Source organism: Phalangium opilio, unplaced genomic scaffold, assembly GCF_054372755.1.
Source record: "Phalangium opilio isolate 3A_F unplaced genomic scaffold, DU_Popi_V2 ptg000014l_1, whole genome shotgun sequence".
NCBI lineage: Eukaryota > Metazoa > Arthropoda > Arachnida > Opiliones > Phalangiidae > Phalangium > Phalangium opilio.
Genome location: NW_028324149.1, coordinates 3,142,809 through 3,166,089, shown reverse-complemented (window position 1 = coordinate 3,166,089; position 23,281 = coordinate 3,142,809). Strand labels below are relative to the sequence as shown.

The window sequence follows — 23,281 nt, the reverse complement described above, 5'->3', positions numbered from 1 at the left end:
ACGACGATTTAGAGGCAATTTCTATTATGAACTTTAGCATCTTACTGATGATGCTAAAGACATAATAGAGGCTCGCCCGTTTTCGAGTGTTACTGGGTCCGTTAAATTTCTATTGATATGAAACGATCTCGTCCAGATATACTTATAAAAGCGTGTTCTTCCTTGCTTATATGACCGACCGTATTTAATAATCACGTGGAATATTAAAATGCGAAAACAAAGGCTTAGCAGGCTTATTAATAATTTATTCGCAAAGCACGTGACAATTTTTAAAGCGCGCGAAATACAAATTCAAAAATAGGCTTAAGGAATTTTTCAAATTGTTTACTCAAGATCTATAGTGAACAAAGAAACTAACTGAATTGAACTATTTGCAAGGTCAAACGACAATAATTCTCAAGACCTATGTAGTATTTTATTACACCGCGTTCGATGATAAGGCCTTTATAACAGACGTCGAATAATTTCTTCGAAATCAAGTTATCTCAATTTTATGACTAAGATTTGTAGTTAAAAGCTAACCCTTGGTTAAACGGTAATCCTTCCAACTGGCAATGTTTAATTTTTAAAAGACTGATAACAGAGAGAGAGAGAGAGAGAGAGAGAGAGAGAGAGAGAGAGAGAGAGAGAGAGAGAGAGAGAGAGAGAGAGAGAGAGAGAGAGAGAGAGAGAGAGAGAGAGAGAGAGAGAGAGAGAGAGAGAGAGAGAGAGAGAGAGAGAATAAAGCTTCCTATTTTTTCGGTCAAGGCTGCGCGGATTTTCAATGTTACCTAAGACTAAAACCAAGGCTTAGGAAAGCCTTTCATCTTCCAATGTTTCTTCTCCAGTTTCTTTGTAACTTTAGATAATCACGTGATCTTAACTAAATCTCTGATACATTTTATGCCCTGTAAGATACTAAAGGATTTTTATTAAAATTTGCGTAAAATCATCTTTCGTTTTGGAAAATTTATTGATATCATCAAATTCGAGTCCAATTGAAAAAAATGGTTATTTCAAAATCATAAGAAATATCTGACTAAATAATTTCTTCAAAATTATTGTTTCGTTTCCCGAACAACGGCGTATTTTTTTAGTAAAACATATTACAAAGAAAGCAGAGTTAACAATTCGTATTTGCATTGCAAATTGTTGAAATTGCGGAAGAAATAGAGAAAAAGCATATTTCGGTTTGCCCCTGTAAGAATACCTTTCCCCGAACACTTCCACTTTAATTTTAAATTAGTATAATCCTTTAAACTAATAGAGAATTTAAGAAATTGACTTCTCACGATATTAAATCTTAACTTTCTAATATTACAGTTTTGGATTTCAGTTACTAAAATAATATTATTGACAATCGTAAAAGAGTAAAATGAATTTTCCTTTTATAGAAGTAATATTCTTATGCATAAGTCTGCCACTAAGTCAGCGAGATTATGGGGTGGTTATGGTTGAAATCGAAACCCGTTTGGATCTTTTCAAATCAAAGTATCTAAACCCAAAACTAGGGATTGACATAAAAGCCTAAAAACTTAAAAGCCGTAACGTTACGTAAACCCTATGAAAAATTGAAAGACAAAAGAAACGCCCTTGAGTCTGGCGTTAAATTGGAACACTAGGTGGCGCGCGTATCTTATCACGAACCGGCGAGCGGGTTCCGCGCACACCCCCCCTCCATCCCGTTCATCTCTCCCCCCTCGCTCTTCTTTCCTCCCCCCGCATCTCGCGCGCTAAACTTGGTTCTCTGGATGTGATGTCACAAGCGCGAGCTCGCCACAGGATATATACACACCAATCTCGCGGCGCGTCGGTTTTTCTCGTTCGGCGGGGGTAAAAATGGCGTCCAAAGGGAAATTGGACGATCAGGTATGAAATATTTTACTTAAATACTCTAGTTTTAATCTATTTTAACTTTTAAAACTCGTAAGGAAACTCGAGTTATTTCGTTTAAACCACTTTTAAACGAAGTAAACCCCTAAGGTGAATAAAAAGGCGCGCTTAAGATAAAAGCCGCCCTAGTGAGCGCCGGCTCTAACATTTTGCCGCATTGGAACGGAGGTTGGGATTAAATGGCCGCCCTACAATACTCCTTGCCTTTAAGGCAATGCCTCCAATAACTAATTAAAACGTAATAACCCCGTTGAATGAATGAAACTGGTTCCGTTTTTCAACTCCAGTTATTATTCATCCGAGTTATAATATAAAAATATTTTTGAAAAGTAACTTTTTTTCGCGGAAAATTTACTTTCATCTAGGGGTAGCTATGGCTTCCCATCAACACACCTAAGAATTTTTAGGCTCGCTTCGCTGCTGTACGGAGCGCTTAAGCCTAGCGCTCTTTTTTAAATCTTAGAATTCTTAGGATAAAATTTGTATGGAAACAGTTGATACCGCATTTTTTTAAATTTATCCTAAATATTATCGAAAGAAGAAAATATAAAGTATTTAAAATTTTAAGTGGGGTGAAAATCCGAAGAGACTTTTGGACTCGGAGATACTAAACTCGGGGAACTGGTTTTTCTAGGCGTCCTTTCTTAATATTATTTAAGGAAGCTAGAACTCCAGGGGTCTGTCTGTAGAGATACGTTAAAAAATTTGAATTTAGGGCGGGGACTGTTCTAATATCTAACAACATGTATTTCGTTGTTTTTATAGGCCTAGGTCTAAATTTTTAATTATTTTTTGTTTTTCATTCTTTACTTGGACTATGATATTTAATTGCAATAAAAAATTGTGTAGAGTAATTAATTTATCAACTTGTTTTAAAAATGGGAGGAACCATGCAGACTGCAGTTCCGTAACATTTATAAATTAGGCTTAGCAAATACTAAGCCTAATTTTTTTCATTATTAAATTTCAAAATAGGCTTAGGTTCGTTTTCAACCATATTTTTATGGTTGTAACTATATTACTTAATACCTTAATTAATCTATTTATTTATTAAATACTGTTTATATCTTTTGTTAGTTTAAAAAAATAAAAGTTCGAGTAAAACCAGACCAAGGCTTAATTTGTCGCACAGCGCCATTACAATTGATTTTTTAAGCCTAGAAAACCCCCACCGAAATTAGGGTGGGGCATGAATTGATTTTTAGGGTTAGCCAAGATATCGTAACCCTTAAAAATCGAAGGGAAAAGGGAGGGGGGGGGGGCTAGAAGTAATCGGTTATCGCGAACCAGTAAAAAAAAATTCATTCTATTTTTAATCGAAAACGAATTAGGTTTGGTTTGTTGAATCGGAAAAGGCTCGATTTTCCGAGTTAGGCCTAAAAGTTTGTGCCGATGATTCAATAGCGCATGCGCGCCCGGTTTTCTCTTCCACCCCCACCTCTCCCCCCCCTCCGTTACTCGGTTAGCCTCCGAAATTTCGCTGGATTCGATCTATATTTTGCTTAGTCTAAAGCGTGTAGTCAACTCCGGCCTTTTAAACGTACGAGTCTTCCTCCCCCGCGCTTAGCAACCTTTCACATTTTGTCATCCTGACAAACATTGACTGCAGTCGCGCGCGGCCGAGCCGACTTGGACTTTGAAGTTTTTCGGGATTTTTAATATGCAAATGAGATTGAAAAACTTATAACGTTAAGTCGCGCCTTAGGAAGAAGTGATTAACGATATTGGTGGACCAATTTTAGTCGTGGTTTGTACGCCATCCGAGAAGGATATCCCCCTCCCTCAGTCCGAGTTAACTCGCAAAGTTAAGCGGACTTAAACAACCCGGTTTAAACTTAAGCCTTTTACGGGCCTCGCCTTGCTATCATCTAGATCTTTTATTTCAAATTGGTAAGCTTTAAACATTTTCATCAAACTATAATTATTAGCTTGAATTAGTTGAAAATATTATAAACCGAACGAGTTCTAATTTTGGAGAGTTGAATCTCGCCTAAATTCACCTTTGACCCTAAGGTAACCTTAGAGAGAGAACCCAATTCACGCTCTACCCGATAACCAAGGAGTGGCCCTTCCAATATTACACGTAATGCAAAGAAGCCAATCTTGGATATAGCTAGCTATAAACTGTTTTATAATTATGATATAAGCGTAGCAACAGTATCTGTATTTGTTTCTATTTAAAATATCTGATTATTTTAAAACTTTATAGCTTGATATATTGTGTAACGGAAACCACAAGCCTAGACGCCCCGAGTCTCGAGTTTATAACTAGGAAAAGTTAATTAAAAAATGGGGTTAAGATTTTTATCTTTTCTCTTTCTTTTTGAGATTATAGTCAATTTTAGAGTCTCATAACACGTATTTTATGACCTATTAAATTGCTTTGGAAAATGCTTGAAATTTAGATAAAGAAAAGACTAGGGGTTTTGGTTACGAATCGCCCTAGGGTGCTAAGTAAGGGTTCATGCTGCTGATAGCTTTTCCAAAATTTAAATGGACCACTCGTTTTGTGGAAATTAAATTGGGTGAACAGTTTGAGCGAGTTATTGAGTTAAGAGTAGCTAGTTTGAATTTATAGAGTTTGTAGGTTATATTACCGTTTCTAGCCTAAAATAACGTAATATAGATAAGTCTGCCGATTGAAATCTGCCAATACGATAGAAGTATGGGAGGGGCTTGGGTCATACCATTTGACATCACGTGACTCTAGCGTCCATTTAACCAAAGTACCCGCCCATATTTCAAAGGTGCATCCTTACACACAGGCAGAGTAAGATTTCCCGCGTTTCGCTTAGTTACTCGGGTTCAAAAGGTTAAGATTAAAGGTTTGTAATGGTTTTCTAGTTTTAAGCGTTATTCTTAGCCAAGGGTTAACTCTAGGAGTAATCTGAAATATTAAGGGAGGCGCGTTGAAGATGGCTTTTGGGTATATAGGCGGTTGGATTTATTGATTCTTTGGTTAATCGATGTCTTAAGAGAGAGAGTTAGGGTTAGGTTCTCCTCTCCAAGGACGCAACGAAGCTCCAGGTCGAATTGGGGTCTTTACTAAGGCGGTGTACCAAATTAATATTTTCATAATTCACGTCCACGAGTTCTAAGTGAAACCACTCATCTCCTCGTGCTGTTAGTAATCTTTAAAACGCACCTGCCAATGGCTCAGATAACGAATTTACATTGAGATTTGAAGATGGAAGGCTAAAGTTTAAATTGTTGTACACATTTGACCTTCCTTATTCGATAAAGGTCAAGGAATGGAAAGCGTTTCTGGCCCTTTAGGATAGGAGCTCGGTGTAATTTTACAGGGTTGCCACTGTACCGCGGGAACTTATGGAAAATTCAATGATTTTTAAAATGGTTATGGGCATAAGTTTATAAGGTATGTTCCTTCCATAAGTATGACGCTTCGTAATGCTACTGAGAGACTCACAGCCCGATCTAGTTCGCTAACGAATTGCAGAATACACTCGGTGGTTAATTTTGCAGTCCTATTTAGTCTGTACTAAACCTTTGACAGCAGCCCCTCACCACCAGGCGTCGCTTTGCGAGAATCTATGACTTCAGTAACCGGTGTCAAACTAATGGAACATATCTTATGAACTTATGGTAGGGAATTTTAATGCATGGTCCAAAAGTCATGGATTTTTTTTAAAAACGGCTAGGAAATTTTAAATAACAAGCCCTAATGTAACTGTAAAGTTCTTTCAACGAGCAAAAAAATTTATTTCGAATTAAATCGATGCCTTTCATCGACCTATATTTTCTAAAGCCGGGGAAAAAAGTATAGGCGGCGCATCTGTTTCCATACAAACATTGAAAATCTATCAAGCGTGCGTTGACGATTTAGTTCAATACGGGTATCCAAGGTACCGCGGTCGTACAACATTTAAACTCGTCGTGTTATGTAGTGTCGAGTTTTTCGGTCCATTTTTTAGAAACACTTGTGTATCTTTTTTCAAATTTAGTGAAAACGTTCCGTGGAGAATTTCGACGTTCGTTGCCACTTTTGGGAGCGAGTTCACGTGTTGTTTGTTTTTTCGACAAATAAACACCTTAAAAGAGAGGCGAGGGGGGTTTAAAGTCACCGTATTTTAAGTGTTACCGCAAATAAACCAACCAACCGTTATTGTGTTTAAACATAGCCCAGATATAAAAGGATTTCATAAAAGTAAGTGATTAGTTAGTGAATAAAGATAAACAAACCCGCCCGCTCGGCTCGCTCCTCTCTCATGTCGTTTGGCGCTCGCTCCGTCCATTTGAAATTTTTCGTTCAAATTTGTTTTTATTTATTTAATAATTAATTTTGTCAAATACCAGCTTCAGTTTTAGTTAGTAGAATGTAGTTATTTTCGTTAATTACTTATATGCAAATGAAAGCGTGTTACTTAATTGTCAGTAGTGTTTTAGTAAGTACGTCATGTCACAAACACACACGTGCATGTATTTATTTATTTATTCATGGTAATGTCTTCGCATGTATTTTTTTAATAATACGTTTCAACGAATTATGTTGAAATTTCTGGTAAGTGTTTAGTTTAATTGGATTGGATTGGACTACACGCGCCGTCAAGATTGGATTCACATGTTGGATTAATTAATGCGCGTGAAATGAAATACCGCACATGGATATACCAGATATCTACTTAATTTTAAAAATTATAAACTTGGAGTAAATGATTCTAGTACGGTGTTTGTAATAGCCCAGGGAAACCTAGTGCACATCTGAAACTTCGAACTACAGAGCTATAATAATTGAAATATTTGTAATTATATCCTCAATTAGTTTTTAGAAATTTCCGTATAGATGAACTCTGACCTCAACCCCTAATAAATCCACGTGATTATTATGGTAGTAAATCGTTAGGGTAACATTTCACAATTTGAAATAAGAAATTAGGTTGAGTTTTACAACTTATGTTCAACACGTTATCATCAGAAGTTAAAGGTCCGATAAACTAAACGCCAAAAAGCAACTGGAATGAAAAACACTTAAAAAACCTTGGCTAGATTCTAAATACAAGCCGCGATCTATTTCTTTAAATAAACAGCCATTGACGTCACTGAAACGGCGTCCTATTCAAGAAAGATGCTCTCGCTCTTGTAGCTGGAAGATGCGGCAACGCTGATTTCATAATCTTATAGCTGCTGATAAAGATGCCGTTAAGTGTTTGGTAGCTGTTGTAATAGAGAAGGAAAAATTCCACTCGTTTTATCTGAGCTTGGAATGATCCCAGAAAGAGAGAGAATTGAAAATTGATATGTTATTACAATTTTATTTTACTGTTTGATTGATTTCTATATAACAAATTGGGACTCGGTTAGAATTGATAGGAAATCGTTACACCATTAAATTTAACAAGAGCGAATTAACCAGGAGTGTAGAGCCAGGAATTAAGTTATAGATGTATCGGTCGAGTTTGCCACCAAACTCGGCAATGTCGAGTTATATCGAGTTGATAGTGTAGAGTTTAATTTAACTACGGTAATTAGATTGTAAGCATCGTTTTCTAAGGTATCTGCCATAAGTTAGATAATGGTAATTGAGAGCTATAGTTGTGGCTGTAATTAGTCAAATGTCTTTGGATTGGTTACTAAAAGCTAGTTTCGAAGTGACGTTGGTGGAACGTCATAGATTCTCGTAAAGCCCGCCTCTAGTTTCAAATGCATTTCTAAGCTAATGGATATTCGAGGGGCTATTCACTCCGTGGTATACCTTTGACTATGCATATGGAATCCTACCCATAATAATTACGCGTAATCCGAGAGCCATTAGCCCCTCATCTAAAAGGGAGAACGTTTTTTTTTTCTAATTGAGTATTTATGTAAATTGGCATTGGGAAATTCCGCTATTATGTAGTAACATCAAAGGATATAAACACCTCTCTAATTACGTGCAAAGAGGATTATCTTCTATCACAGTCTCAAAATTAATATTTTTCGTATTCAAAACCGCGTTTATAAATGCGTATTTAGGCGTATTTCAAGCTTGGAAATATGTATATGAATTGTATAGTGTTACGTACACTGGTTGACCCATATTTGGAATAAATAGTAAAACTCGTTTCACGGTACACTTTTTCTTTTTTCTAAATTGCTCAATAGTTTGAATGAAATTAACCCTCTTGTATTATTAATTTTTAGCTAAAAAACTGGAAAATTACCTTTATTTTTTTAACTAGAGCAACTTTATCTAGGTACGCGTAATTTAGTTAGGTTAATTTGTGATATTGTTTCACAATTATTATCACAATGTTTTGAAAAGTCAGGGAATCTAAAGACGTTTCACCAAAGTCGGAGATAATTTCAACGTTGTCCGATATATATGCTTTAAAACTTGATTTCCCGAATATTTAATTTATTTATAAACATTTTAACGGATATGCAGTTAACATTGTCAACTAGCTTTTGGCCTGAAAACATAGGGAAAAATCACGGGTAATAGTTAAGGGAGCCCTGGTTTTAACTATTACAACTGTACTTAAGTAAATGTAGATAGTTTAGAGTAAATGTAGATTGTTGTCTTTCATAAAACCATTTGAAAACGGTAAACAAGTTCCTAACGCAGCTTTTTAGAACGAGTATTTTATGTCAAAGATTATGTATGATGTCGAACTGTTTATGTATGTTTACGTTTAGGAGAAATATGCGTTCCAGATATTTATGTACGTGTTCAATAATCCCTAACCTATTTAAATAGCTGTATAATAATTCGAGGTGTTAACCACTGTCGATGAACTCAAATTGGAAATTTCCCAATTAATTTACAAGTCAAATATAAAACCAAAATTTGAAAGTAAGAGTTAAAATTTCGGTAATAATTTACTCAACTTTAAAAGCTCTTAAATTCTATCCTGTAACAATTAAGACATAGTTTAAAATTAAATACGTTCAATTATTAATTTGATACCTCATTAATTTCCAATTAGTAATCAATTAGTCTAATTATCTGTTGTATTTTGGAAAACGCCCGTACAACCTAACCTTACGCTGAAACGAAGCGCCGAAGTAACCCGACTTATCAAAGTCCTTAATAGTCAGGTGATATTGTTTCAATTACGTAAATAAAAGACCTTTAGACTTGAGCTGAATCCTTAAGGGCCGGTCGTGATGGTCAATGTAGCTCAATATAATATAATAGACTATGAAACTGATGGGTTTGTTTTATTGCAATCAAACCGTTGGAGAAACGGTACCTCCAAAAGATAGGGGTGCAATTTAATCTTGTTCCCTGTGTGTGTTGTTATCTTTCTACTGTTCCATTGTTTTCACCATCCTCGTGGTTTTTTTTTTACCTTTCCATCTCGTATAGGGAGGGTATAAACCACTTAGCTCTGATGAAATTCGAGCCCACTTTTAACGTTATTAGTTATTACCCAATACTTTGACCCGTTTAAAACCTCGGTTTCTTTTCAAATTAACTTATACTAACGACCTACAATTTAAAAGCGTACATTTGTTTATGAAACCTCGTGCCCAGCCAAGTGATTTTTTCTAATTCAAGGACGTCTAGATTTTTAGTAATTTAATTTTTCTCAAAGAAAGTTTTTGACCTAATATTGTTTTCGAGTTAAAAACATTTTTTTTCTTAGAAAATTTGGAAATATATTATGAATTTTAATCGGTGATAATTTTAATTAATAATATTTAGTCTTAAAAATGAGTTCAATTATCACGTGAAGTTTATTAAGTAATTTAGATGCCTAAATATATATAGATACTTGAGTGAAATTATTGCAACGTAGGTGAGGGATGTTTTAGTAGCTTATCTTACCGCCATTTTCTAAGATGGCGACTTATTAAGAATGGATTTCTTATTCAGAATATAGTACTTAAAAAAGCAACCGAATTTCCTTGCTGATATAGTTACGGTATCGTAGGTCAAGAGGTTATGGAGTCTTAACCATACATACGGAAGTAAAGAAATTGATAAAGTTAAAACGACAACTAGCTTATGTTTTACGAGTATTGTCCGTCTTGATCAGAGTTTAGTGGTTATAACAAAAGCCTCCTTACTTATTACCACACCATTTAAACAAAATATCCACGGTAAAGATGTAGAGAGGAGATCTTAGATGGCTTCTTTTTACCATGAATCAAATCAATAATTTTATAGTAATACCGTGAATTTAGGGTTTCTTCCATAGCCACACTAAATCGAGCGCTTTACCAAAGAATTAAGCGTCACTCTTTAAGGCTTTTCCGTCTCGAGCGCGTGATTCAGAGTAGCTGTGTCGTAGTCAGACTGATTACCACTTGGGCCTGTTTGAGGGTTATCCTTTTGACCTTCTAGCCGAGATGAAAACTCTTTTTGGCACAACTATATTAATTCTAAACCGGAAAAGGAAGTTGGGAAGTATATTGGCTTAGATTCGAAAGTGGGGGAAGTAATTCCTTTTGTTTTTTGAAAAGGGAAAAACGAGTACGGGGATATTACGAACTTACAACGAGACCTTACAAGTTTTGTTCATGACCTATACGTTAGATAATTTTTACGTTATGTGGAACTGTAGGCCAAGTACTAAAACGTGATCATTCTTTTTTCTTTCAAATATTCTTTGTCCAGTTGTTCCAGTTACTTGTTCTTTTAAAATTCATTAAAATTTAATTTTATTTGGTAGAAACTTGAAATATTTTCTAATTATATTAGAAATGTGGATTAATTTAATTAGGCGGTTAATCAAATTTTATTTCGATTAATATTACGTTTTCTCTAATGGAGGTTATTTTGTACGCGTACCCATAATACCTAGCAAAACCGTAATTACGTTCGTAGGAATACTCGATGTAAACGCTAGGTAGATATAAAAGTAGTTCTAGACGAAGGCAGGCAGCCGTCTTTCTACGTCTTCCGGTACATGGCGTCGGTTATATTTTGGCTGTTTATAAATAGAACCCGGCGGCATTATGTGGGCCAGCTAACGGTTAGGCTGGGCCGTTTTAGAAAGAAGTTGGCGCGAGTGATGTTCGATCCAGTCGTTGAGATAGGAGACGGTAGGTGTCCATGGTGCGCCCTAATTGAGTTAATAAGGTTGAAGCTGATGTTAGGCGTTTTGTTTATCGGTTGAACTACATTAAGTAGCATTAACGTATCGAAAGTGTACGAAGGTTATCTATAATATAATTCCCTTCATCGTTTTGGACTATTCCGCCAATTTGGCTCCCATTGCTGTGACGTATCTAGCAACTTTTATACGTGGTTTCATTGATTTATAAGCCAACTATAAGGATATGATATAACTGTAGTTATTAGGTTTTCATTCAGGCAAAGAACAGTTTTAGTATCTGTATACCTTGCATACGTAGTCGGTGAAAACAAATTACCATCCATTTCTTTTACGTAAATTTGAAAAACATCAAAATTTTTGAATCTGTTTGTAACAGCAGTTTACGATTTCGAATAAGGGTCGTCTTTGTTATCACAAGTGAATAAATTTGCTTAGGGGGATCTTTATCATTAGGCGTGGGCGTATAAACCTAATTTAAAAGCCTAAGAAATCTTTTAGGAAGCCTAAATCAGTTCGACCTTGAGGAGAATGCGTCGGGCTTTTCTTGGCGTTCGTTCGTCGTAGCCCGTGTTGGGCCAACGGTGTACGCAAGCGTAGTTGACGCTCGGCGTTTTCTCCCTTGGATTTCTGCGGCACACAGTGTCGATTGATGCTCAGACAGACTGTACGGTCCCGTCTTGGTGCAGTGCGTCCTTCGCTTGCCAATGGCTTTTCCTATAAACTCTAAAACCGACTCCGCTGACCGTTGCCATGGTTACCGGATCTCTCTTTTTTTTTCCTTCCATTTCTTCCCGTCCGTCGCCAAGGACGCTCTCTTGGCTAGCTCCGCGATGCGCTCCGGGAATTGATTTTACCAAGAAACCGAAGCTATCCACTATGTAGGCCAACAAAACGTCTCAACATTTCAAATACGTGATATTTGCCCCTCGGTTTTTCTTACATCGGGGAAAAAAATTGGGCTTGTCTCGTGTCCCTTTGTATGTTTAGAATCTTGTCTTACCAAGTCACGAAATGTTTGACTAGTCAATTATACAATGTTTTCTTTTTGGTAACGGTATGACCGTTTATCTATTTACTTCACTAGAAACCGTTTCCAATCTAAGAAAGTATGATAAAATTACCCTAAATCGAGTTTTATGTTGTAGGGAAAACATTAAGTTGACCATGGAGTGACCCATAGTATTAAGGTCTCGCTGAAATGCTTCAGATGTTGAACATGAGTTTTTACATCATGCCGTGTGAATTTATGAAATCCTCTTTGTGATTCTTTAGGCGTATTTCTTCATTGTTGGACAATTGAATTTTTATGATCTAGCCTTTCCGTAATTGATTCGGTTTCCATGGAGACCAAGAATAACAGGTGTTGTTTTTATTGTTCATGTAGGAGTATACGAAACCGCCGCGTACTTGACAAAACACGAGCCTGTAGAGCTTTACCATAAGCTTCGAGGGTTTAGTATAAGCACTCTGTCGTCTCGAGAGCTTATTCTTCTTCAGTCTGAGCGTTTTTTCTTCCACGCTATTATTATCTCCTACGCTCGGAGTTGATATTCCTGAAATAGAACTAACGAAAGCGAAAAAAAATATTTGGCACCAAACGGAAAAGAAGCCAAAAAGAAAGAACAACTTGGATTTATTATTTAACAAATGCTATAAGATAAATTTTCTTCCCCAAGTTATAAGAACGGTAGTTTGGGAATTCCTTAATTACACGTGTTTAAAAACTAAAGAATGTTTCAAACAAAACATCTTAGAATTTAAGAATTTCCCTATCTTATCTTATCTTCAATCTGATAATTCTAACTTTCGCATCGTAATTTCTCGTAATCGACGTAAATTTAAACTTAGTTTTTGATGTAAAATATTTGTTAACATCAATACGAATTGAAGTCCAACTGTCCAAGTAAGAACTGGTGTTTGTTAAGAAAATGTTTGTTTGGTTTTTTATAATTGACCTAAACAACGCGTCGCTTTTGTTAAGCACGTTGTTTTTATATTTTATTAACGTTGTAATTAATGAAGTTGATGGTAGTGTATGATGTATAGTAGTAGTAATAATTTTTTAGGCTTAAAATGCATTTTTGAGTTGATGGCTTGTGCATGACGTCTTGCCGTTTATTTTTTTATTTGTGTCCGCTTTGACTCGCCGCGCTGTTCTGTCCGTTTCGTTAAATTGGACGCGACGCAGTATGGCAGATCTGACAGCTATCGCGTTGCTGTAACACCTAAGGTTCCCGACGATAATAGAACAGCTGAAGGCTTACCTAAATCCAGACGTAGACGACCTAACATCATGGGGAAGAAGCCTAAAACAAATTTGGATGATTTGAAACAGGATTTAACGATCGTGAGTTTCGTTATTAACTAGTACCTCCTTATTGGTAAAAGGGCGTCGTGGAGTAACTAACGGTTCGCGTCGTAATTTCTTTAAAGGATGACCACAAAATCACGTTACAAGAACTCTATGCACGTCTTAGCACTAATCCAGACACTGTAAGTTAGGATAATTTGTTAGTTGCCACGGGGATTTCGTCAACCTAATTTATCCGTTACTCGAAAGGGTTTAAATTCACATCAAGCCAGAGAGGTGTTAGAGCGTGATGGTCCAAATTCACTGACCCCACCAAAGAAAATACCAGAATGGGTCAAGTTTTGCAAAAACCTTTTCGGTGGTTTTGCGCTTTTGTTATGGATAGGTGCTGTCCTTTGTTTTGTTGCCTACTCCATACAGGCGGGTACCTTCGAAGAACCCCCGGATGACAATGTAAGATAACGAGTAGGTCGTAGGTCTACCGAGATTTAACACCCGATTGTCCTTCCAGTTGTATCTGGGTATCGTATTGTCAGTTGTAGTGATTGTCACTGGATGTTTCTCTTATTACCAAGAAGCGAGAAGCTCAAAGATTATGGAATCTTTTAAAAACCTTGTCCCTACGGTAAGATCGCTACTATGATAGAAAATGTCTTGGGACTGTTCCTTACGGGTGGGTATCTTCGCGTGTAGTACGCTACCCTCATCAGAGAAGGTCAAAAAGTGACCATTCCCGCCGAAGAAGTTGTAGCGGGTGATATTGTCGAAGTGAAAGGTGGCGACAGGGTGCCGGCTGATATTAGGATAATTTCGGCCCAAAGCTGTAAAGTTGATAACTCTTCTCTCACGGGAGAATCGGAACCTCAAACAAGGTCGCCTGAGTTAACGAACGATAACCCGCTAGAAACTAGGAACTTGGCTTTTTTCTCTACAAACTGCGTTGAAGGTAACGTTTCGAGATCCTTTAAAGCTCCATTTACCACGTTCCTAACGCGTCCCGTCGCGTCTTGGTGTCAATGCAGGAAATGCTAAAGGCGTTGTAATCAATACTGGTGACCGAACTGTCATGGGACGAATCGCTGGTTTGGCATCTGGGCTGGAAATGGGTGATACCCCGATCGCTCGCGAGATTGCTCATTTCATTCATTTAATCACCGGTGTGGCTGTTTTCCTCGGTGTCTCTTTCTTCGTCATTGCTTTCATCCTCGGTTATTACTGGCTCGATGCTGTTATTTTCCTCATTGGTATTATTGTGGCCAACGTGCCTGAAGGTCTTCTTGCCACCGTAACTGTAAGTATTCCCGAAGAACCCTTTCAAGCGGACCAAAGCGACCAGCGTCATCACGCCTATGTCCTTTTCAGGTCTGCCTAACTCTAACTGCCAAGAGAATGGCCTCGAAAAATTGCCTAGTAAAGAATTTAGAAGCTGTGGAGACTTTGGGCTCTACCTCCACTATTTGCTCTGATAAGACGGGTACTCTCACGCAAAACCGAATGACTGTGGCGCACATGTGGTTCGATAACCAAATCATCGAAGCCGATACCACTGAAGATCAATCTGGTAAGTCTTAACTTTTAAAGGCTTTTTTTGACGAACGCCGGTTTTTTGACGAGTTTCTCATCAACCCCGAAAATAGGCGTACAATACGATAGGTCATCTTACGGATGGAAGGCGCTATCCAGGGTGTGCTGCTTATGCAGCCGCGCTGATTTCAAGGGTGGTCAAGAAAACGTTCCTATTCTAAAGAGGGACTGTACCGGAGACGCTTCCGAATCCGCTATCCTAAAATGCATGGAACTCGCTATTGGCAACGTTACCCAATACCGAGCGAAGAACCCCAAAGTATGCGAGGTTCCCTTCAACTCGACCAACAAGTACCACGTTACCATCCACGAAACGGAAGACGCCAACGACCCCAGTTACTTATTATGCATGAAAGGTGCTCCCGAAAGAATTCTGGAAAGATGTTCGACCATTTACATTAGCGGCAAAGAAAAGGTCTTGGACGAAGAAATGAAAGAGGCGTTCAACAGTGCCTATCTCGAATTGGGAGGACTCGGAGAGCGTGTCATTGGCTTCTGTGATTACATCTTACCCACTGACAAGTATCCATCTGGTTATCCTTTCGACGCTGACGAAGGAAACTTCCCGCTTTCTGGACTTCGCTTTTTGGGTCTCATTTCTATGATTGATCCCCCTCGTGCCGCCGTACCCGATGCCGTTGCTAAATGCAGAAGCGCCGGTATTAAGGTAAGCACTCGGCCTTCCTTAAGACTAACGGTTCCCCGATGAGGTGGCGTTCTTAAAACGGTTTCTAAATCTAATCAAACAGGTTATTATGGTTACTGGTGACCATCCCATCACCGCTAAAGCTATTGCCAAGGCTGTCGGTATTATTTCGGAAGGAAACGAAACGGTTGAAGACATCGCTCAAAGGCTTAACATCCCAGTCGAAGAGGTCGACCCGAGACAAGCCAAGGCCGCCGTCGTTCACGGTTCCGAACTTCGTGATATGCAAACGGACCTTCTAGATGACATCTTGAAATACCACACCGAAATCGTCTTCGCCCGAACATCGCCTCAACAGAAACTGATCATCGTCGAAGGTTGCCAACGATTGGGCGCCATCGTAGCCGTAACTGGTGACGGTGTCAACGACTCTCCCGCCTTGAAGAAGGCTGACATTGGCGTCGCTATGGGTATCGCCGGAAGTGACGTCAGTAAACAGGCGGCTGACATGATCCTATTGGATGACAACTTTGCTTCTATCGTAACGGGTGTCGAAGAAGGTCGACTTATCTTTGACAACTTGAAAAAATCCATCGCTTATACTCTGACCAGTAACATCCCCGAGATTACTCCATTCTTATTTTTCATCTTGGCTGACGTTCCACTGCCCCTCGGTACCGTCACCATCTTGTGTATTGATTTAGGAACTGATTTGGTAAGTACATACCCCTTTTTTTTATTAAAAAATATCTTTTTATATATTATATCAAATATAGTACTGTACCATGATAATATAGAATGTAGAATAAGTATCGTTTGAGCAGTTTGAAAGTTACCAATATTATTAATAAACCAGCCAGCCACCGTGGTCGTAGCGATACTTTTGCTAACCTCAAACGGGTCAAAAGCAAAAACTGGTTCTTTTTAACCTTTCAAACCACTCTAATACTATAATATTGGAAACTAAATTAAGGCTTACACTGCTAGGCTTTCTAACCCAAATATGTGCACCTAAACATAACAGCAGCTCAAACTAACATACCTACTACTAACCATCCATCAGTGGCGTAGTTCTCTAACGCGGCTTTCCATGCGCTTCATTATTAAGACCCTCCCCCCCCAAACGTTCCTTGAACACCCAAACGGAATTTTCATCCTGATCGCTACGCCACTGACGCTCAACTTTGCTTATAATTCTTCCCTATTAAAACTAATGCCATTTATTTGTGCCGTCATCTTTCCCCGTTGAATAATTCGCCGACTAATAGGTCCCTGCTATTTCTCTGGCTTACGAACACGCCGAGTCCGATATTATGAAACGGCGACCAAGAGACCCCAAACATGATAAACTTGTAAATGAGAGGTAAAACTTATCCCAACAAATATCAACCAAAACAAAAAAATAATTTTTTTGGTGCGAACGATCCATTTATGCCAGAGAAATTAACTTAAAGGACCAGTAACTAACACAGATAAAAATATTTCCCTTTATTACCTATGAATTTTTGACCTAATTCATAGTTTAGTAAATTTACTTGAGCTCATTGAGTTTTAGTTAGGAAAACGCATCCATTTCAAATTAAATATATTCTAATTGTTTAAGTTGTAGTTGCCAATAATGTTGTTTTAATAGTTGCTTTTCAATTTCGAACCCGTTGGTAATGTGGTATTTTTACTCTAATTTACTCTTTGACCTTTGTTTGACCTCTGCTCTCGTGATGTGTTTGCTTGTGCATGAATGGCACGCGTAATTACGTAAACCTTAAGTTGTTCTAGATTTTGTTATGAACCCATTTTGATAATTGAGAACGTCAAAATAGCCTTTGGTTTCCATACAACTCTTACTTCGCATCTTGCCAAAAATGGTGCCGAAGCGTCAGAAACCCGGGAATGTTTTAGAATTAGATAAAATTATGATCGTTCTCGGTCTTAAATGGGTTCCTTTATAATTTAAATTTAAATTTCACTTTATGTACATGGAACTAAGTTGATAATTATTTTTAGTTAGTTAAGTTTAATTTAAATTATGTTAAGTTTGTGTTGGAACGTTATTAGCATGTTAATACACTCAACAGGTACCCGCTATTTCTCTCGCTTACGAAACAGCTGAGAGCGACATTATGAAAAGACGACCACGTGACCCTAAAAAAGATAAATTGGTCAACGAAAGGTAATGTCTTCAACTTTAATTTTTTTTTTTTCCATATTTCGCGGATCTCCGTTCGGTAATATTTAAAAATCGCTTAAACTTCGATACGAAAACGAATTCTCTTTTAATAAATGGATAATTTAACCCGTACGCACCAACGGAAAATAGGCCCAAAATTAGTTAATAACAATTTGGGGTTGGATAATGTTTTAGGTTGATTTCCATCGCCTACGGTCAAATTGGTATGATGCAAGCCGCTGCCGGATTTTTCGCCTATTTCGTTATTATGGCTGAAAATGGTTTCTGGCCAAGTACCCTCCTAGGTTTGCGAAAATATTGGGACTCGAAAGCTATTAATGACTTGAAGGATTCGTACAATCAAGAATGGGTAAGTTTCTTCGGTTTAATTCTCGCTCATCTTGGGTTGGGAATTGTCCCTAACGTTTGGCGTTTTAATCTGACAGACCTACCAAAACCGAAAAGTTTTGGAATACACTTGTCATACCGCTTTCTTCGTGTCTATTGTAATTGTACAATGGGCTGATTTGATCATTTGTAAAACTCGTCGAAACTCTGTCGTTCAACAAGGAATGAAGTAAGTTATTTCGTATTTTTTTATTTTTTGCATCTTTTTGAAATTTATAGTCATACTTAGTAGTTGTACGTTACTTATGTATATATTGGTGATTTACCTCTTTCGGGGGAATTGGGAGCGGTTGTAAGATTTGTCTAAGATAAATCTTCTCTTGAATAGAGGAAGCGGTCAACGGGCACAGCGGGGGTCACCCCGTTTTAGAGTTTTTCAAAAAGTCTTGTAATCCTTTTTGCACGGTTTTATCAGTAAAGAAATCATCCCATTCCCAATATGCATTATGTTAGATACGGTTTGAAAGGTGGAATTTGTTTGAGTATAGTATGGGTTCTATGGTAGTTCCATAATGGGATGATAGACTCCAATTTATCGACTCAGTGTTAACCAACACTTGACTTTAATTTATTGACAGTTTAACTTCAGTATAGTACCAAAGGGATACTGAAATAAATAACAGAAGATGAATCTAGTTGAGTGTTCTGTTAGATGATCTAATTTTGTGTATTTTCTTATTTTTTTTTCTTAAGGAACCATATTCTCAACTTTGGCTTAGTGTTTGAAACCGCATTAGCCGCTTTCTTATCCTATTGTCCTGGTATGGACAAAGGTCTTCGAATGTACCCACTCAAGTAAGATTTTATTACCATTTTTATTGCTTGAACTCCTTAAATTTTGACCCTACTGTTAAACTACTTTAAATGTGATGATTTACAATAGAAAATGCGCGCTATATGGTCTAGATAAATTTCCTTCCTCCCCCTCCCCGGTTTCTTAATTTTAAGCGCTCTTCAGAGTTGCTAGTAATTTGTCAGAGCGTCTGAATGATATGAATTGAACCGAAGTATAAGCTAGAGTTAGGCCTAGGATTTAGCAAAACGGTATTCAATATGGCCGCCGCGCTTGAGTTGAAATGTTACGAACTTTTGTCAAAATGGCCGTCGTGCGAGAACTTAAATTTTGCAAAACGGTATTCAATATAGCCGTCGCGCTTGAGTTGAAATATTTTAAACCTCTTTTCAAAATGGCCGATGCGCTAGAACTTAAATTTAGCAAACTGTATTCAAAATGGCCGCCGCGCTGGAGTTGAAATATTGTAAACCTCTTTTCAAAATGGCCGATGCGCTAGAACTTAAATTTAGCAAACGGTAATCAAAATGGCCGCCGCGCTGGAGTTGAAATATTGTAAACCTCTTTTCAAAATGGCCGACGCACTAGGAGTTAAATTTTATAGAACGGTATTCAAAATGGCCGTCGCGCTTGAGTTGAAATTTTATAAACCTCTTTCCAAAATGGCCGACGCACTCGAACTTAAATTTTGTTAAACGGTATTCAATATGGCCGTCGTGCTTGAGTTGAAATATTATAAACCTCTTTCCAAAATGGCCGACGCACTAGAACTTAAATTTAGCAAACGGTATTCAATATGGCCGGCGTGCTTCAGTCGAAATGCTGCAAACCTCTTTTCAAAATGGCCGACGCGCTAGAACTTAATTGTAATAACTTTCCTAATTGCTTTTTCCTTGATATTTTCTTTCGATAAGGATCGGTTGGTGGTTCCCAGCTCTACCTTTCTCAGTTTTGATCTTCGTTTATGATGAAATTCGACGATTGATTCTACGTCGAAACCCCGGTGGTTGGGTAGAACAAGAAACTTACTATTAGTTGCGTTCGTTCATTAATTGCGTTTAAAAAAAAAAACAACCCAAAAAACAACAACAAAAACAAATTTCTTTCGTCCCAAAAAAATCTCTTCACCAAAAAAAAAAAAAGAAAAAAAAATACAGAAACAAGATTTAAAAAAAAAAGATATATATATATAAAAATTGCGGAAGAAGAGAAAAATAATAAGATAAAAACAAAACAAAAACTGAACAATTGTTTTTTGCAAAAAAAAAATATATATATATATAAATGGCTATTCCCGCCTTTTCTCGGCAAGTAATATAAAAAAAAAATATACAAAAACCACGCGGATGAATATCGAATTGAAAAAGTCCCGCACACTAACTTTTTCTGTTGACGACGGGCTAAATGGCGGGAACAGCGACTTAGTAGCGATTTATCATTCATTATAACCTAAACAACAACAACAACAACAACAACAACAAAGCTGTTAAAACCCTGCGGAAAGTTTTATTACTCCTCAGTAGATGGCGCTGCCAACATATTCTAGAAAAAAAAAGAAAAAATTACACTTAAAACCGATAAATACGGACATCTCAACATCGTGGTTATCAATTTTTTGTAAGCTATTTTTTTTTTTTTTTTTTTTTTTGAGTTTTAAGGTTTTGTTATTGCCGCTATTTGATTGGTTAACCGTTACGGTAAGAACAAAGAATTATGGGAATAAACATCTGTGTGCGCGCGCGCGGTAAAGGGTTTTTTTTCTGTTAAGACTTAATTTCTTTTTGTGTGGTAATTACACCTTAAGGCAGGGACTGAGAGAGAAAGAAAAAATCGCTAATTAGTTTGTGCGCGAATTAATTATAATTAGATTAAGATTGAGTCGTTTTTTTTATTTTTTTTTTCTGGAGAATGAGAAAGACAATTTTTGGAATAAAGTGATGATAAGGTTTGTAGAGGGAGGGCGCAGATGGCGCTACGTCAGGGTTTAAACAAAAATTGACACCGGTTATTTTCGTCTGCTAATTATTAAAAAAATATTTTTTTTTTTTTTTGAGAAAATCGTTTTAGAGAAATACACAAAAATATTTAAAAAATGATGATAAAATAAAATACAAAAAAGAAAATTTGTTGTGAAACAACGCTATCGTAGAAAAACAAAAAAAAAAAATATGAAAGGACATGTCGGTATTTTAGCTGTTTGACAGTTTATTTGGGAAAAAAAATACAAATTTAAACTAAAATACATATAGGCTATTATAATTATATAAATTAAAAAAAAAAAAATAAATAAAAAATTAATTTGGTGCGAATTTTCTAAAATAAATAATTACCCACCCCCCTTTCCCCCCACGGAAGATTTTTATTTAAACAAAAACCCCCAAATTATATTTACCAAAAAAAAAAAAAATTAAACCCAAACGTTCTTAGCTATTTAGAGAGAGAAAAAAAAATTAAATTAAAATATTATATCTAATAATTTTTGCACCGTTTTTTTTTTAGCATTAATAATTTTAATTTAGAATTTTTGCATGTTGTGGAAAAAATTATGATGAAAAAAAAAATAAAAAATAATTCTGAAAATAAATATAAAAGAAATTAATAAATTATCCCCGTAATTAATTCAATTATAACAAAATGATTTTTGCGGACCAGCTATTTAATATTTTAGACCTAATTAAAGAATTAAAAAAAAAGAAAAATATAAAATGGCATTTCTGGTTCTGGTTATGAGAAATAACTACAATAAACATAACAGACTATTTCCTACCCCTTTAATCCCCTTCGGCTCGTTTAAACACATTCCATTTGTGACCGATTTAATTAATTATGAATTAAAATAACAAAAAAGTATATTTAGAAAGAGTGGAAATTTAGAAAAACAAACAAACATTTTTCATTAATTGTACAGGCAGATTAAAAAATAATAAATTAAATTAAACAGAGGAGCACAGATCACAAAAGAACGCTACGGCGGTTTTTTTGAATTAAAACGACGTCGTGTTAGGTTAAAACTATAACAAGTTGGATGTAGGCTTTACATAAATACAAAAAAAAAATAAAAAACATAAAAACAAGTTGGTTCAGCACTGTTGTAGTTTTCAGAAAAAAAAAAAAAAATTCAGACATAACTTATAGCGTACTTTTTAATTTTTTTTTCCGATTTTTGAAAGAACAATTTTAAATTTAATTCAATTCAATTCAATTCAATTAAATTAAATTAAAATTAAGCCTAAATACAATATCCCCTTCGATTTAAAAAAAAAAAAAGTAAGTGGTAAATTAAAAATTGCTTGAGCCTGAAAAATAAAAATAATTATAATATTTAGGGGCCGTTGCATTAGACATTAAATAAAAAAAATAAAAAAATCTGTATCTATCAATATATTATAAAAGTTTGCACTGCGTAGGGGTTTTTCATTTTAATTAAAAAGAAAACTAATTAAATAATTTTAATGATAAAAAAAAGTAGCCATATCTGTGGACAAAAGTTGCTAATTGTGATTTTGTCAAAACACTAAGTTTCAGTACAAAAAAATTTGAAAAAAAAAAAATAAATAAATAAATATATATAGTCGGCTTTGAAAAAAAAAAAAACAAAAACGAAAATGGTGGCCGAGAAATTACAATTACAAGCCAATTTGGGTTTAAATAAATATTTACCTCTGTTTGAGAGGTGTAATTAATTAATTAATTAACAGCTATATATCACCAACAACAAAACATGGTCTAATTAAAAAATAATTAAAAAGTGTTGGAAAAAAAAATTGTTTTTTTCAATCTGTAGATAAAAATGCACTGTTTCGGTGGTTATTCGTGTCTCTAGGCCTCTATTCCCCCGCCCCCCCCCCGGTATCGAGTTACCCCCCCCCCCCAGTTTTTTGCTTTTTCATCAAACCCATCGCGCAGGTTTCCACGCATTTCCCGAAAGTAATATATTTAAAAAATCTACCGTTTAATTTTTATTCACGGCTAAAAAAAAAGGTGTAGGTTATATTAGAGAAAATAATTAAAAAACCAAAAAAAGTGGAATAGCTTAAAATAGTATTTTAAAAAAAATATAAAATCTGCGCTATTATCTCTGGGCAGTGGTTGTGTTAAAGGATACTGTCATACCGATGAGTGCATTCGACTCTCGCAGAATACGATTTTTAGTACTCTGAATCATTTTATTAACATTAACGATATTTTAAATTAAAAGGCAAATAAAAAAAATTAAAAAAAAAATACCAAAAAAAAAAAAATATTAAAAATATTGTAGGGATCATTTTGTAGAATATATTTCATGCCAATATTGTTTTGGTAAACAAAAAAACAAACAAACAGCATAATCAGGTCTTATTATTATTATTATTATTATTATTATTATAGTTTGTTTCATCTATTTTATAGCACATAATTTTTTGAGAAATAAAAATCTTGTTTTAATTGTTCGATGGTGGTATGTTATAATAATGAAAGAGAGAGAAAAATTAAAGAAGTTATAGATAAACACATTAAA

General features: G+C 35.9%; 1 protein-coding gene across 5 annotated transcripts; it reads left to right on the top strand.

Moving 5' to 3' along the window:
• The first annotated feature begins 1,696 nt into the window (after window positions 1-1,696).
• On the top strand, window positions 1,697-23,213 carry Atpalpha (sodium/potassium-transporting ATPase subunit alpha). 5 transcript variants are annotated; one of them, XM_089865296.1, is made up of 16 exons: window positions 1,697-1,848; window positions 5,835-6,037; window positions 13,105-13,221; window positions 13,308-13,367; window positions 13,435-13,638; window positions 13,697-13,810; window positions 13,879-14,131; window positions 14,208-14,476; window positions 14,548-14,746; window positions 14,823-15,436; window positions 15,519-16,130; window positions 17,491-17,585; window positions 17,778-17,952; window positions 18,029-18,159; window positions 18,684-18,785; window positions 19,698-23,213. In XM_089865296.1, exons 3-16 carry the CDS (start codon window positions 13,168-13,170, stop codon window positions 19,816-19,818), a joined length of 3,003 nt encoding a protein of 1,000 aa, XP_089721422.1. In that variant the 5' UTR covers window positions 1,697-1,848; window positions 5,835-6,037; window positions 13,105-13,167; the 3' UTR covers window positions 19,819-23,213. The 5 variants fall into 5 exon arrangements, with proteins under 5 accessions (XP_089721422.1, XP_089721423.1, XP_089721420.1 ...); XM_089865297.1 differs by having other exon boundaries at window positions 13,063-13,221; XM_089865298.1 differs by lacking the exon at window positions 1,697-1,848 and adding an exon at window positions 3,149-3,762.
• The last annotated feature ends 68 nt before the right edge of the window (window positions 23,214-23,281 follow it).